This window comes from Marmota marmota, unplaced genomic scaffold (assembly GCF_001458135.2).
Source record: "Marmota marmota marmota unplaced genomic scaffold, marMar, whole genome shotgun sequence".
In the NCBI taxonomy this organism is placed as follows: domain Eukaryota; kingdom Metazoa; phylum Chordata; class Mammalia; order Rodentia; family Sciuridae; genus Marmota; species Marmota marmota.
In genome coordinates this window covers 1013328-1030350 of record NW_026000130.1, presented here as the reverse complement: position 1 = coordinate 1030350, position 17023 = coordinate 1013328, and the positions used below count along the sequence as shown (strand labels likewise).

General features: G+C 46.3%; 1 protein-coding gene across 1 annotated transcript in view; it reads left to right on the top strand.

Annotated features, from left to right (window-relative positions):
• Positions 1 to 17023, top strand: part of Znrf3 (zinc and ring finger 3) — a 59347-nt gene that overhangs the window by 30507 nt on the left and 11817 nt on the right. The window contains exons 2-3 of the mRNA XM_015500220.2: positions 15816 to 15890; positions 16317 to 16448. Of these exons, the coding sequence (XP_015355706.1) occupies positions 15816 to 15890; positions 16317 to 16448 (207 nt within the window). The remainder of the gene's footprint in view (positions 1 to 15815; positions 15891 to 16316; positions 16449 to 17023) is intronic.

Below are 17023 nucleotides of genomic sequence, written 5' to 3'. Positions count from 1 at the left end.
ATTATTTTCATGTACACTCTTTTCAAGATTCCATCTCCCTTCTGATCTAACTTACACCCATCTGCTACCAAGTCCTTTATAGTCAACCTTTCTTTAACAAATTGGTTTTTAAGAAATTTCTTACTAAGAGATATGGCTTCATTTCTCTTAGTAATGTTTTAGTGGTGATTGTTTGAAATAATACACAAAATGGTAACATTTTTTTTACTAACACACTAGTATATTTTAAAGTTATTTTTGGGAAAACTAACATTGAATTCCCCTAAATTCTGATCACCCACCGGCCCTTGCCAAACAAAAACTTGGACACTGCAAGACTTAATGGAGTATAAAAAGTAGAGGCTCAGGGTTGACAAGAAGCAGTTGGCTCTGAGCGCCCTCCCCTGCTGACCTCAGGAAAGTTGCAGTCTCCTTTGCAAATCTCAGGTGTGGGTTAGTTGTACTTTCCATCCCATAGCAGGGCTAAGAAGCCCTTAACCCATGCAGATGTACCTTAGTCAGGGTCACTAAGAGACCCCCTGTGTCCCTCTGCATGAGGACTGCAGGGATTCTTCCCACGCTCCCAGGACAGGAGAAGCAGGAACTCCTCAGGGTTCCGCATATGCTTCTGGGATGGCAGAAGCAGGCTTAGTCTCCTTAGGGTGCTTCACATGTCCCAGAATGAGAAAAGCAGGCTCAGTCTCCTGTGGTGTGCCACACTGGCCCTTGGGGCCAGGAAGGGGAAGCTGACTCAGTTATGCCATGTGAGACCATCTGGCCAAAACTCATCCTCAAAGGGAGTGGTTTGCGGTCCTCCTTCTGGATTTGGCTTACAGTGCTTTCACATGTCCCAGCTACCTGGAGGGTATGTAGTTTTATTTGTTTAGCCTCAAAATGATGCCAGCCAGTCCTGCATGCTTGCCTTTTTGAGCCACCGTTGGCATATTCTGCAATTACCTGCTTGTTTGGGGGGTTACATAAAGCCCATAGGTGTAGCTCTGTCTACTTACCACAGACCAGACAGCCAAACCCTTGGATGTAAAACAAACCCTAAGCACCTGGATCCTGACCCAGCTCTCTTCCTGTTCTCTTCAGACTTCCCCAACAGGAAGGGCTCTGAGTAATTGGTAGAGATTATCCCTGACTCCCTTAATGTAACCTTTTTACTCTTTTACTGGGATTAAGATGTTCCTTTGCAAGATGTCCTTTCCTTAATGACACAGTCATTTACCTATTATTGACCAAAGGAAGTGATTGGCCTAGCTCCACCTTTCTGTGGCCTGTAGTCCCCTTAGTCACCTTCATTATAATGCTTTTAAAGACGTTGGCTATTTTTTTTTTCAATCCTCAGTGCTGTTAACCACTCTCACACTATAGTCCGCCTTCCTGTAACAAAGCTTGCCCGTGTGTGTGGTGGGTGGGAGTGTTGGTATTGAGGAGATGTTTAGTTTGTGAGCAGGGGCTTGCGGGCGGCATGCCTGCACTATTGAGGAGACCCTTCACAGTGTGACCAGCTGAGTCCTTGTAGAAAGTGGAGACACAGGCCCTGAAGTACCTCCTTTCCCCCCTTTCTTCTTGCTGTCCTGCAGTTCCTCTCCTTCAGGGCACTTACCTATGGCTGTGCTTGTAGGATCCCTTCTATAGCTACTTGTGTTCCATGGAAGGAACATTTAAGTCTTTTAGAACTGGGTCTTTGGGGCATGCAGTTAGACCGTCGTGTTAGATGCCTAATATTGGTTGAATTAGTGAATCCTGGAAAAGACAGTTGCCTAAAGTAAAGCATTTTGCCTGGATACACAGAGCAGTAGGACCAGGCCTTGGGTGAGAGTTCAGGACTCCTTCCAGGGAAGGTAAAATTTCAGTTAGTGATCCAAAACCACAGGGACTGCTTGGATACGCTGGATGGAAACTAGCTGTGGGCATGCTGACTGCTACCAAGAAAAAGGGTGGGCACTGACATGTTGGCCTTGGGAGTGGACTATCATACGAAGCCATCATGCACCCAGAGTCGCCCTTGCAGACCTCTCCCTCCGTGCCACTTGGTGTGACTGCAGGTTGTGCTGGTTCCACCAGCATGCCATGTGTCCAGCTCCTGGCCAGCCCTCTCTTCTCTCCTTTCAGGCTGCTTGGCCTCCATGAAACCCTTCCTTACCACACCAGCCATATCACCCCACCCAAGCTCCTCCATCCCAGACTGTGTTGAGCATCTTTGAGGTGGCCCCACACAGTTGATGCATTTGTCGTCTCGTTGGTCTAGCTCTATTTCTTTAACCCACAGATGGCCTGCCTTCCACTGCTTTGCAGCCAAGACAGAGGCATCAATGGGACCGTGAACTTAGGAGCAGGAAGTACTAGTGAAATACTAGTGAAGATTGTTGCTGCTGTACCCCTGACACGTGGTAGCATGTCTGGGAGCATCTTTTTCCCCCAATTAGTGTCAATTCTTTTTTTTTTTTTTTTAGCATCAGTTATTGGGCTGAGGAAGGCCATTGTGGTGCCTGTTCTGCTCTCTCCTTCCCCTTCCATCATCACTGCTATTGTGAAGGCTATTAATAAATAGAAGGCCAGGACTAAAATGCATTTGGAAAAAAACAAGAGTGTACTTATGAAAAGACCTTCACCTTTTGGCCTTTAGAAGTATGATCATTACACCATGTCTTTGAATTAGACCCTAAGATATGACTTTTGTAGTTTAACTCATATTGTTTTATAGCCTATCCCATAACCTCAGCTGCTATAGCCAGTAGCCCTCTTCACCCCTGTGCTCCATCACTAAAAATGCTCCTAATGACAAAGCTGTCATGACTTGTTTCAGAGAAGTGTGTATTGGGTGGTTGACACAAATTCTGTGACTTAAGAAGTTCAGCTCAGAGTGTATTTGAGGGCTTAATTCAAGAAGGCATGTGTTTTTTGAAAGAGTAATGAGTCTTAAACTTGAAAATTATGTCCTTGAGATTCTCATCTTTCCCAATTTTTTATCAACCTGTTATGACAGAAGACCCTTCTGAAACTTGCATTCTGTCCTACCAGTGGATGCAGGCCCCTGAGCCAGGGGTCATCTGTGAATCTCAGACCTTGCCCTGTTTAGACTAAAATAGTTGCTCTTATGCCCACATTTGTGTCCTCCTGGCATCAGTTCCAGGTGCTATGCCAGCAGTTGGTGACCACAGAATGCCTGGGATAGTAAATGTCCATGAGGCCTTTTATTGGGAAGGGCCTAGCCTTCTACTCTTGGAAGAAAGGGGTTTCTTTCTCCCCAGATATTCCCCCCGCAAAAAAAAAAAAAAAAACTCAATTGTTTATTGACTTGGAAGCACATTTTCTCTTTTACAGGGCTGTCCTCAAGTCTGAGTTAGAATAGCATAAGCGGGTTTCTTGAAAATATAGCTGAGAAAGGAATTTGACCATTCTAGGAGGAAAGGAACAAGAGTTAAGAAGTTCACTCCCAGCCCACTACCTCTTCCTCTCCAACCCCTGTAAGGTCTTGGTCTTGTGGTTATGTACCTTGGTTGCACCTAAGAATTGACTTGATCTGAGGATCTCTCAAACCTATGGAGGCCAGGTGCACCTCCAGCCAGCTCCCCTCGCTCATCTCCGTGGAGGATTATATTCAACAGTGGCCCGCCCCCAGGGTCAGCCACTGAGCATCCTGTGCCCGACTTGGGCTATGGCATAATTTCTTGCCCTACACTGTGATGTTCCTGTGTGTATGTGAAACTTCAAAGATAGAGTCATTATCGTGAATGCCTGCCCGCTTTGCATATATCCTGGGCCTGCAAGAGGGATCAGAGGATGCCTCTTCTCTTTTTCCTGGAGAGGAATCCTGTATCTATATAGTCCAGAGAAGGGCCAGGTGCCCAAAGGACACATGCAAAAAGTATGTGCTGTGTTGAAAGGAGGGAGTTGTATATAGTGATCATTCCCAGGGATTTACTAGGTGCCAGGTGTCTTCTCAGTCAGCTCTCCCACAAGGAATCTGACTAGCATCATCCCCATTGCACAGAAGGGGAAATGAAGCAGATAAAGATCATCAGGTGCTCACAGTCGGGGAGTTGGTTAGGCAAACTAGGATTTCAGACCAAGCAGTATGAAGTGGCAACTCCTCTCCCTGTCCTTCCTCTGTCTGTGGCAGTGCTTAAAAAAAAAAAAAGATTGGGTTGGCCAGCCTGACTTTCAGGCTGTGTTACTCTTCAAGGCCACCTTGGTGGGGTGTCATCAAACGTATTGCACCCGGGGCTGAGAGCCTTGTGACTGCCCTTCCCTAGAGAAAGGGATTTGGTTCTGTTTTTATAAATGATCTTGGTATAGGGCTTAAAAATAATGAAATAGTATCATTCTTAAGTTCTACAAAGTTAGATAAAAGGGTATCAACACAATGTTGTACAGAGGTGACTTTCGAAGCCGCTTAAATAGATGTTAAAAAGTGTACAGAGTTGGGCTGGAGTGGTAGCTTAGTGATAGAGCGCTTGCCTCACACATGTGAGTTACTGGGTTTAATCCTCAGCACCACGTAAAAATAATAAATAAATAAAACAAAGGTATTGTGTGCATCTACAACTAAAAAAAATTTAAATTAAAAAAAAAAAAGTATACAGGGTAAAGACTGTGTGAGCTGGCGTGGGCCAGTGCAGTGTCTGCAGTGGCAATGGTTTGACCCCTTCTAATGAAAAAGCTTCTAAGTAGACACATGCTTTCAAGTTGCTAACCAGTACAAATTTCCAGCCTACCACCTTCCAGGTAAGGCTAGATGTGATGCAGTGTGGTAGGCAACTAGGGGAAAATCGTTCTCGTGTTGACTATTTAGTGGCATGACATTTGTAAAGGAAGTGTGGAAGAGAAGGGAGTCCATCTGAGTTGGGATAAGAGCTATCTGGAATTCCTTGTGAACTGGGAAGGTCAGTGTTTATACAAGCTATTAATTGAACACTTGGAGGTTCAGCATTCATTCATGCTCACATATGCACACATCACCATGCTTGACTTTAGAAACCCCTGAGTCAAGATGAGTATTTCTCTGGCCTGGATTATAGAGGGTGCTTAGGTCAAATGTCAGCTCTCTACTTTGTGGCTGAGTGCCCAAGGGCAAGTTGTGTAATCTTGGAGTCCAGCTATAAAATGGGGCCAGCACCACCTCTCTTGCAGAGTTGCTGTGCAGATTCAGTACTGTCTGAAAGCACTGAATGTACTTTCCTTTCTTTTTTGGGGGGATGGGGTGGGTACCAGGGATTGAACTCAAGGGCTCTCCATCACTGAGCCACATCCCCAGCCCTATTCTGTATTTTATTTAGAGACAGGGACTCACTGAGTTGCTTAGCACCTTGATTTTGCTGAGGCTGGCTTTGAACTCCTGCCTCAGCCTCCGGAACCACTGGGATGACAGGCATAAGCCACCGCACCCAGCTAGGTGCTTTCATTTCTTACTCCCCCTTCTTATAGTCTCATGCTTTGGGCCCGTACCCCACCCTGCCCTTTATGAGGCAAGGGGTGGGGCATACTTTAAGGCCAAGTTTCTGGCCACAAGGTAAGGAGTCCAAAGGGAAGTCACTTCTGACCATTCCCAGGATCCCTCAATTCCCCAATATGACCCTGTTGTGCTGGTTTGCAGCCCTTGTGAGCCTGCTTTTCTAGGACTGTCCTCCTGGGGGCAGACTGGATGGCAGCTACTGTTCTTCTCAAGGAGAGAGCTTGGTTTTGGAGGCTGGAGTGATCCACCAGCACCTGTTTGAGGCCCCTCCAAGTGTCAGTTGGCTACCTGAACCGCTTTGGTGAGGGGCTCCAAAGAACGAGAGAATCTCACTTGAAACTTAACCTTTGAGGTTTTTGTGGAGGTGTATGTGTCTAGGGCAGGATATGTTGTACTTGATGGTTTGTTAACCTGTGTCTTAAGCCCCATAGATGTCTCAGGCATGCACATTTTTATTCAGATTGCTTTCCTCTTAATAAAAATAACAAAATTGCATAAGCAAAGTAATCCTGCTTTGTACATCAGTTTACCACCTGATTCAGGAATGCTGTAATGACTTCCTTTGCCTCATCCTGAATATTGCTGGAGTGTTAGTTGGATAGCCCCTGAGCTACACCTGTCCAGCCATATCAGGGTGTACCATGGACATTCACCCCGGAGGCTCACTGCAATTTCAGGTTGCATGAATGTTTTCTACCCTCCTGAATTTTGAAATTAATTGGAAAACTTTTAGAAAAATATTGCTACCACATCAAACTCATCTCTAAGGAGGGGCCCAGGCATGGTTATTTTTTTTAGCTCCTTTCCCCCACTGCCTCCTCGGTGGGCCAAGGTTAAGAACCAAGACCACTGCAGCAAGAAGCCCAGCCCTCAAGGGGGCCTGTCTTCATCTGGGAAGAACTGCTATGGAGTGTGCAGATTTGCAGGCCCCATTGTTCCTTGTTAAGCCTGATTTTGCCACCTAATTAACATTTGTTTATATTAGTTAGTTGCCACATGTATAGAAGGCAGAGGTCCTTTGTGAAGTTTCTAGTTACTGTTTGGCTTGAAGTGGGACTTGGGGAGCTCAACCTAAGGTAGTTGTTTCCAAAAGTTTCTCTTCCAGGTGTCCACAGCTCTGTAGCCATTTTTTCCATGACATCCTTCACCCAGCAGTATCAGTGGAACTGGAGGGTGTGAACAGGTTCCCCCCGGGTTTTTGGTGCTCCTTGTCAGGTGTTAAAATAAAGAGGATCATTGTGTTTCTTGGAACTGATCTGAAAGTCTGTGTTTAAGATTAAGATCTAGGGAAGTGCATTTCCGTTTGACACCCAGTAGTTTCTGATTATGGAAAGGGTACCAACCTGTACTGGTGACACAGCTGCGGACTCTAGCCTTCCTGTCCACTCCTTTAATTAGGAGAGATTAAGTGGGGGGGTGCTACATATTTTGAGAAAAACCCACCTTGTTTAAACTCCGGCAGCCTTAACCACTAACTTAACCACTGAACGCTCGCTGTTACATGTCTCCTAAATAGTTCAGCATAATCTTAACTAGGACTTAAAATGCATCATCTTCGTTCCGGAGCTCAGAACCTGCAGCCGATGGGAGCCTTTGGAGGCTTAATGACTTTAATTATGGCGAGAAATATCTTCTCCCTGTGGGAGGAATGCCGCCAGCCAGGAGGGTATTTTCTGGGCGAGAAGGCCGGATAGCAGCCTTCCCCAAAGGCCAGCCCTCTGGGTAGGCGGTGGGAGCCTGGGGAAGCTAGGCTTGGGAAGGGGAGGGACTCTGAGAGCGCCCACCCCACCCCCATACCAACGGAGGTGGAGAGGGAGGAGGGACCTGGGGGCAGATCTGGAGGGGGGGTGGTGTTGGCTGCAGGGCCTCTGAGTTCTGAGCTGTTTGTGGCTTCAGTGCTTTGATCTCCTGCCAGAGAAACCTGGAAGGTCAGGCCGGGCTACAGCCAAGCCCTGGAGCGAGGAGCCGGTGGAACGGGCAACAGTGCAGTAACACCCACTCCCGGGGGAAGTGACCCTGCCCAGTTGCCCAGGCCTCCCGCCCTATCCTCCTTTACCTTGGGGCCCTTTTGTGTGTTAGTCTCTTAAGCAGTGAATTGGGAACTCCAAGTCCTGAAAGTAAACTAGCCAACTGCTCTACAAGTTTGACTTGATAAAATCATATGCCTTCTCTGTCCTTTAAAAGAAACCAGGTTATTTTTGTTGAGCTGTGTGCCCCCTACCCCATATGAATTACTCAAAAGCGCAGGTGATCCCCCTGGTGCCTGATTTACCACACACACCCCCTTTCTCACACTGTCGCCCTCCCCCTTGGCACCAGGTTTTTCTCACCAGTTACCCCTGTGCTCTGGTGTGTGACCTCATTTCCTATGGAATGAAAGGTTTCTGTTGGAAAACAGGGCCCTTGGTAAGACAGGCTTTGCGAGCCCCCTTGACTGGCTCGAGCGTCCCATGTCATACAGTGTGACTCATGCTTCAGGGAACAGCAGCTGACCAGAATGTGCAAGAGGCTGGTGCCTGGGTGGTCACTGCTAAGTGAAGAACTAGGGGAGGAGGGAAGGAAAAAGCGAGGAATGAGGGTTTAAAATCCATTTAGTGGCCTCCAGAAGGAGGAGCGTTAAAGGACCCAGTAAGCCTGGCTGTTTGGACTGGGTAGGACCCGCCAAGAAAGACCTGTGGGTGTTGGGCGTGGCCAGTCCCTGGGCTGGCTAGTTGGTCTCTCACACCTCCCTGACCACAGAAGCAGGCCCCACCACAGCAACATAAACAGGGCTTGTTATTGCTGCCCTGCATTTCTGTAGGCTCAGGCCTTAGGTGGACATGTCTCTTAAGCCAGTGCTTTGGTCTCTGATTACCCCAAATTAGGCCACCATTGAGTTGGGAACTTTGAAGCTGTAAAATCTTCTACCAGTCCAACCAGAGAGAGCCATGCTCCAGATCTTCGAATCTGGTAGGGAGGGCAGACTCAAGTCCCACTCTCCTCTCATTTTGGAGGATGGACTCCATCAATCTTCTAGGCCAAAGGAAAGCCTAGTTCCTCTAGTGATAATGGGTGGAAGCTCTAAAAGCATGTGTCTGGTACATTCTGTCCTGTGGATATGTCCAAGGGTGGTCTTTGGCTGGCTTTTCTTAGGTGAAAACACTAAGGAAGGTTCATGTTCCTTCAGAGAGGGGAAGAACAGACTCGATGCCTGCACACAGTTTTGTGCAGAGGCTGTTTTCTGAGAGCTTTGATATCCAGAGAAGAGCACGCACAGACACCTAGAGCCTGAGAAAGATCCACAGCAAGGCAGAGACAAAGTGCCTACCTAGGGGTAGCAGTCTACAAGTTTGACTTGAGGCCTTGTGCGGTGGCGCACACCTATAATCCCAGCGCTCGGAAGGCTGAGGCAGAAGGATCATGAGTTCAATTGAGTGAGGCCCTAAATAACTCAGTTGGATCCGTTCTTTAAATAAAATACCAAAAAGGGATGGGGATGTGGCTCAGTGTTTAAGTGTCCCTAGGTTCAATCCCTGGGATCAAAAAAAAAAGAAAGAAAGGAAAAGTTTTGACTTGATAAAATCATATGCTTTGTTATGTCCTTTAAAAGAAACCAGTTTATTTTTGTTAAGCTGTGTACGCCCCCCGCCTCAGGGGCCCAAGAGCGCAAGTGATTCCTGCTAATAAAATAACCAATCAGCAAATAGAGAGCAGAAGATTTTGTGGCTACTAAGAAAGAAGTCAACTCCTGAAGTGCAAGCAATATCCACTTCAAGAAGACGTGGTAGAGAACGATCTTTCTTGACCCAAGAGTCTCCTCCCCTAGAGGAGACCAGGCAGTCCACGCCACAGTCAGTGCTGTACACAGCAGGGCCCAGGTGTTTGACGCCAAACTGTCTGGCAAAAGCTGGTCCTCTTTACGTCTATCAGCAAGATTTTTTGGTCATTTACCCAGTGTCAGGCCCTTTGTTGAATTCTGGGAATTGAGCAGGAAAGAAGTCTGACACAAAGGTTGCCCTCTAGTGAGGGAAGCATTTGAAGTAAATAATTACAGTGTGATGTCATAAGTGCTGCAGTGGAGCCCTGGGGGAGGCTCCGGGGAACCCCACTGCCCTGGCCAAGGAGAGTTAGAAGAGGTAAAGAGGAATCCATGGGGCGGTGGTGTGTGCATTAGTGAAAAGCCCCTGGGGGTTCAGAGAACTAATGGAGTCCCAGCCCCCTCGAGGCTGGAAATTGGAGCGTTGAGTTCGGAAGCAATGAGCAGCCAGGAGATGAGATCCTTCCCTAGGAGCAGTACAGAAATGGGAGAGTAGGCAGGTCACATCCATGATTTAGAAAGCCTCTGCTGTGCTGGGGAAGGGTGGGCTGGAGCCCCCATGGGAACATGTGATTGATTCACAAGGTGACAGAGTGGCAGCAGTGGGGATGGGAAACAATGGATGAATTGAGAAGACAGTCAGTATAACTGGGTAAGCAGATGTGTATACTGATGCGGGCAGAGGACAGGGAGGGCACAGGCACCTCCTGAGGAAGAAACTCAAGTTGAAGGAAAGGAAAGGTTGTAGGAGGGACAGTTACAAGCCTATGGCAAGACCCCTTGCACCCACATTGGCCTGAGTAGGAGATGACTCAGATGTCCAGGACAGTGTGCTCTGCTCTGGAAATAGCTGCACAAGTAACTTGGGGATCCAAGCTGAAACAGAAGGCTGATGGCCAAGTCATGGGAACCAAGCCCTGGGACTCTGGTGCCATTCTGAATTCTCTACAGTCCTGTCTCTGCCCCTTGGGGCAAGCTGCTGAATGTAAGTCTCCTGAGGAGAGCCTCCCTGAATGCTCACACTGTAAAACGGAAAGAGTCTGCTCCTTGTTAAGCAAGATCTCCTCACCCACGACAGCAGCAAGTATGTTATGGCAGACACTTCTACAAGGTCCTGGCTGGTATCTTCCTTAGAATTTCTTGGGATGATTTGGGCCTCTTAAATTGTCAGATGAACTGTGTAATTGGATGTTTTCATACCAATATCCATCTCATATAAATTATAGGTGTGTATATTATTTAGTAGTTAGCTTTCCGATCAAAATGTAGATCCTCCATCATGACCCAACATCCTCTACCTGTGAGAGTGAGAGTGGGAGTGAGAGTGTGCATAAGCATACCACCTGCCATGGAGCATTGGTCCCAAAGCCTACTTCATGGAAGAGTGGGTGTTCACAGACATTGCTGGAAAAGGGATTTTGTGACCAAAAGTTTGGGATGCTGGATAGATAAGAGCCTCTAGAACATTAATATCAGAGGCAGCATTTCCCTAAGGACACTAATGAGGAAAAACTGCTATGGAGACATGAGATATGTGATCCTATGTTCTTGATTTGATGCCTATTTGTTCTTGGTACTAAACACTGACTCTCCCTGGCGAACTCCCAGCCTCTTCAGAGAGGTCTCTGCTGGCCCCAGGGGCAGAAGACATGCTCTATGGAGACAGAGGTTTGTCACTGCCTGCTGTCCACTGCTGGACCTTTCCCCAGGGGCTAGCACACATAGTAACTGGTTAATAACTACTGTTGAACAACTAAATTAATAAGTGGTAATATAAAAGAATTAAACTGCGTTCCCACCTACTGTGTTAATTAGTTGAGTAAGGACCATGCCCAGGGCAATCTGCTTTGTTAGGCTTTATGGGGTATACAACATGGTCTGCAAGATCTACTTCCTAGCTTCTAGGAGTCTCTGTTAGGCTCCAAGGGTGTGCTGGGCACTCCAGCAGGGTGTTTGGAGATAGGATATCTATACCCTTTTCCCTCAGCAGGACCACTCAGAGCTATTTTAAGGGCAAATGCCACCAAACTAATTACAATATGGATACAGCTCTGTTCATACTAAGAGAAAAGGTAGATATCCCTGTGTGCCCTTGTCAGAGGGACAGTCATTAAATAAGCTTCGACACAACCGTACAGTGGAGTTTTATGTGTAGCTGCTAAGAATGAACATTTTCCTACATCAATGCCTATAATATTGTTGAGAAAATTATTGAGGTAAAGAATAAATAGCAGACATGGAGCAGTGCACATCCAATTTATTTTGAAGTACATTTTGCTGTGTGTACATAATACATGTACATTTTATTCTTAATTTTACTCTTTTTCTTTAAATATTTATTTTTTAGTTGTAGTTGGACACAATACCTTTATTTCACTTATTTATTTTTATGTGGTGCTGAAGATCGAACCCAGGGTCCCGCACATGCGAGGCGAGCGCTCTACCGCTGAGCCACAACCCCAGCCCCCTTAATTTTATTCTTACTAATGCATGGGTTAAAGGAGAACATGGAAGGATGTAAACCACAGTATTATATTTAAAAGCTGCGACAAGAAGGGTGATAGCAGTGCTGAGGATATAGCTCAGTGACAGAGCACTTGCCTATGATGCATGTGGATCCTGGGTTCTATGCCCTGACTTGCACAGGGGGAGAAAAAAAAAAGATTTTTTTAATGACTCATTGAAAGCTTATGATAAGTATTTAGAAAAAGTGAATGCAAGGAAAAAAAAAAAAAAAAAAAAAAAGCCTGTTTGGAGCCCCTATTTGTGGAACTTCCCAAAAGAGCCCATGTCATCTCTGAGAATCCAAGCTTCCTTGGTTATCCTATGATTAGGAATTTGGGACAAAAGAGATTTTCTATCATCATTTGGATTAAGATTATATTCTGTCTGGTTTCCTACAATGAGAGTTTAGGCATTGGGGACACCACACCCAAGTGTTTGGCAAAGGAATAGGCAAACAGGTTAAAAAATGGGCTCTGTGCTCCAGAGACTCCAGGGAGCACGTATTCTATGGGTCTAAGCCCCAAACCAGTCTGAGTGTAACTGTATACATGGTGGGAAGGGGGACATGAGATCTATTCCTGATTGGAATTTCTTTTTTTCCTATTCTTTTTTGGGGTGTGGGGGTACTAGGGATTGAACTCGGGAGCACTGAACCACATCCCCAGCCCCTATTTTGTATTTTATTTCGAGATAGGGTCTCACTGAGTTGCTTAGCATTTTGCTGTTGCTGAGGCTGGCTTTGAACTCATGATCCTCCTGCCTCAGCCTCCCCTAAGTAGGATTTCTGAGAAGTGCTGTCCTCTAGGCTTTATGTTTATGAGAAAGGTCATGGGACCTTTCTCATCAGAATACCCTTGGCATTGGGACACTATAGACCTCCTTACGGGAAACCACATCCATGGTCGGGGAGCACTTTTTTTTTTTTTTATGGCAATCAAGAGTATGATCCCATCTGGCTGTCTTTCAGTTTTAATTAATGTTAATTGAGTTACCATAGGAACAATAAGTGCCAACCACAGTAGGCCCCCCTCTTGTAAGGGTTCAAATTTTATGCTTTTCAAAATGGATCTGTGTGCAGATATTGCCGTTTGCTGTCAGTGGCTGCGGACGTTGACTACCTTGGGTTCTGCAACCCTGGAAAGGGTAAATAAGGACCATGACAACCTTTTATTTAGCATTCTGCCCGCTGGGCTTCCAGTCACCTGCTGACAGGTGGGGCCTGCAGTGAGGATCAAAGCAGCATAGGTGATAAAGGATTTGAAGATCCCTCTGTGGGAAGGGTATACAGAGGTCATCAAGGCAAGAGCTCACTTGTGCCTGCCAAAATGTCCCACCTCTTTTCTGCTATCACAGCCTTCTCTTACTCTCCCTTCCACTCCAGTCTGTGCAGTTTTTAGGGGTAACTGCCCTCTGGACCAGCGACCAGTGACCTTAATCTAGCCATATCCACAGGCTGCATCCTTTCTTTCAAGTAGCCTCGAGAGTTTTGGACACTGAGTGTGTGGCACTATGGAGACTGGGTTTGTAGTAGTCACAGTATGGACAATCTCCCAACTAGGGTTAGGTTTATTTTGAAATAATACCCTGGCTCAAGATTGACTTGGTAAAATGGGAGAATGCTCTAAGGTATGAAGATTGATTCAAAAAATTTGCCTCATCAAGTTTTTTAACTAAAAATGAGCAAAGGGAAAGTATGACCAAGAAGTGTTGTGTACTTTTTAAATTTGCTTTGGGGAAATTATAATAAAGAATATTTTTTTTTAAGTATGGGTTATTCACAGCCTATTTTAAATCCTAAGCTGGCTCTTGACAGGCAGGTTTCCAATAGGGTTCTGAGCTAACTCCCCTCCTGTCCAGTCCTGGTACATGCAGGAAATATAAACGTTTTAATAGTCTGCATTAAATATAACTTTAAAAGTAAACTATGAGAATTAAGCATTTTCTTAAACATGGCATTTGTCCTTGGCTCCTGTGTATGAGCGGGTTGAGCTGTATCTGAAATCGGGCTGTAAGTGGAATGGAAGCACCTTATTTGCCACCTGCCCTCTTCACTGTTCAAACTAGGCTCCAAACTAGGAAATTGATGCTACCTTGGCCTTATATTTTCTCAATTCTGCCACTCATGTCCTCTTGCTGGAGGACATGACATTGCTGTTCTGAGTTACTCTGGATTCTCTGTTGAATGGCCAAGACTGAGAACTCAAAGGGACCCTAGTTATAATTACATGGGCATCTACCTCCTTTGACAGACAAGGAAACTGAGACATGCTGAAAGAGATTCTGTAACTTGCTTGGGAATAGCCCCCAGTATTGATTCACTCCTGATTTCTAGTGCAGAACTCCATTGTAAAACAGGGTGGGGTGGACCAGACCAGAGGCAAGACTTTTAATATATTCCACCTCAATTTTTTAAAGAAGAGTTGGGTGCAGTGGCACATACATGTAATTCTGGCTATTTGGGAGGCTGAGACAGGAAGATTACAAGTTTGAGGGTAGCCTGGACAATTTAGTGAGACCCTGTCTCAAAAAAACGGGGGATATAGCTCAATGGTAAAGCACTCCTGAGTTCAGTCCCAGTACTGCAAAAAATAAAAGAAAGAGAGAGAGAGTCTCCTGCAGAACAGGGACAGATTCTGCAGCACAGCAACTAGGGTACCAGAGCTTCTTAAACTGCTGAGGAACATGCCCTGCCCAGGAGAACCACTGCAGAGGTTTTTCGTCCTGCTTGTTTGGTACCAAGTGCAGGAAATTGGTTTAAAAGCTGTGGGATGAGGCTGCCCTCTGGTGGTCCAGTGGAGTCATTAGACTAGCCACGTCAATATAGAGCCATTATTCCTGTGGAAGGAATTCAGATTTTATTCTTTCTCAAGCACTCTGGCCTTTGGTGCCTGTATTGACCTCTGAACACTTTCCATCACTTGCCTATCTAATAGCATATAGCAGTCTTGTTTTTGTTTTGTTTTTCCCCCACATTTTTTTTTTAAAGAGAGAGAATTTTAATATTTATTTTTTAGTTATCGGCGGACACAACATCTTTGTATGTGGTGCTGAGGATCGAACCCGGGCCGCACGCATGCCAGGCCAGCGCGCTACCACTTGAGCCACATCCCCAGCCCCCCACACACACATTTTTTTTAGAGGAGTCACTTCCTTAACAAGATTCAGACTCCTAAAAGTAAAAGTCTGTCTTATAGTCTAGTTCTTCCACAGCTTCTGCCCTGTTGTCCACTTGGCTGGATGTGAAATTAGAAGGTTCATTGGGATGGAAAGGAATCCTCTCCCCACTACCACACCCCCTTCAAAAAAAGAATCCCTTCACTTCTCATTTGTTTCTGAACCTTCTAATCTCATCACTCTGATCTGTAGTTCCCTAAGTAGTTGAATTATACGAATCCCTCAGAAAGCTTATAGAACTCAGTTTCCTGGGCCTGACTCCAGCCCTGCTGAATCAGTCTCTGTGGTTTGAGCCAGGAAATCTGCTTTACAAACTTCCCAAGTGGTTTTTGATGTGCAGCCAGGTTTGGCAGCCAACTGCTCTAAATCCCCATGTACAATTATTTCTCATAGCTTCCCCCCAACACAGTGTCTCCAGAGGTCTTCAGCTTGTGTCACTGATTAAAAGTGACCATTCTGAGATTCATTCAGAAATAATCAACATGCTATTGCAATTAGGTGACGTGGGAGGGAAGAAAAGGACCACAGAGATGGACCAAAGGTGTTTGCCTTGGTTGCTGAAGGCTCAGTGTTCACCAGAGGAAACACTGATATCAGTGTGTCTGTTGTTCTGCAGTTTGTTGTTAATGTTATGTTAGGGCTGGTTGAGGAGCCAGGCTTATCGAGTACCCAGTTACCTGTAAGTCACCTGGTTCTTAGGATATGCGTACCAGGTAGGTGGCATTGTCCCATTTTACAGATGAGAGAGTTGAAGCTTAAGAAAGCTGAGTAACTTGCCCAGAGCCACACAAGTTGGTTATTGTCAGTCTGCTTTCACATACAGGCCTGATGTCCAAGGTCAGCATTGGTGAGGTCAGAGGACCAGAGTTGCCAACCTGTTCTTTTTCCCTCTGCCAGGCCAAGCGAGCAGTGCAGCGGGGAGCTACTGCAGTCATCTTTGATGTGTCTGAAAACCCAGAAGCCATCGACCAGGTAAACTCGCGCCACACCAACCCTGAAATCTCCCTGAGAGAGGCACTTCCTTTAGTGAACTTGTCTGCTGAAGTAAGTTGTCTGCATTTGGACATCCTACCTGGGGGAGGCGTATTGAGAGGGGTGAAGAGCCAGGGAGTTGGGGTGCAAAACATTTTCAAAGACTTCTCTGGGCCGGCAGCCTGGCTAGCCCATCTTACAACAACCATCAGCCTTAGCGGCCCTTTTGGGGACCCCGAGGCTGTCTTGCCTCACGATTTCAAGGATTTCCAGATACAGATTTCCAGCCCCTTTCTCTTGCTATTTTATTTTTATTGAGCCCAGGGCCCTGTACAGGCTAAGCAAGCTCTCTTCCACTGAGCTGTGTCCTCAGTCCTCTCTTCTTAAAGTCAGCCCATCTTCTAACGAGGGCTCTCTGCTTCTCAGCTAAACCAGGGCTCAGAAGACCCACTCAAAAGACCAGTGGTGTACGTGAAGGGCGCCGATGCTCTCAAGCTAATGAACATTGTTAACAAGCAAAAAGTGGCCCGAGCAAGGATCCAACACCGCCCTCCTCGAGTGAGTGTCCACACATGACTTGTCAGCTGCTCTCTGTATCTTTGTTTCCTTTGGGCTGATGCTTTCATTCCTGTCCTTTCTTTAAAATACCGGCATACCCCAGGCTCCTGCAGGTCAAGATCAGCTCTAGGATGCCAGGAAAATATTTCACCCCTCTTCCTTTTCAGGAAGTTGAAAAAACTTACCAGAAATAGATGGCTTGTGCTAAGAAAATTGTGCTCTCCCTGCCTGGTATTCCCTCTCATCCTTCCTTCTCTCTCGTGGCGCCTGCCTCTGGGAGCCACGGGAAGGAGAATGAAGGTGGAATGCCCAGCACTTGGGTTCCTGTGTCGCCCTCCTTTCATTTGACCCAGACACTAGAGAAAAGGCCTGTATGTCCTTTTTTCCATGGGGTACATTACCTTTTTAAAATTCCCCAACTCAAGCCCAGCGTGGTGGCACACGTCTGTCATCCCAGCAGCTTGGGAGGCTGAGCCAGGAGGATCACCAGTTCAAAGCCAGCCTCAACAAAAGGGAGGCCCTAAGCAACTCAGTGAGACCCTGTCTCTAAATAAAATACAGAATAGGGCTGGGGA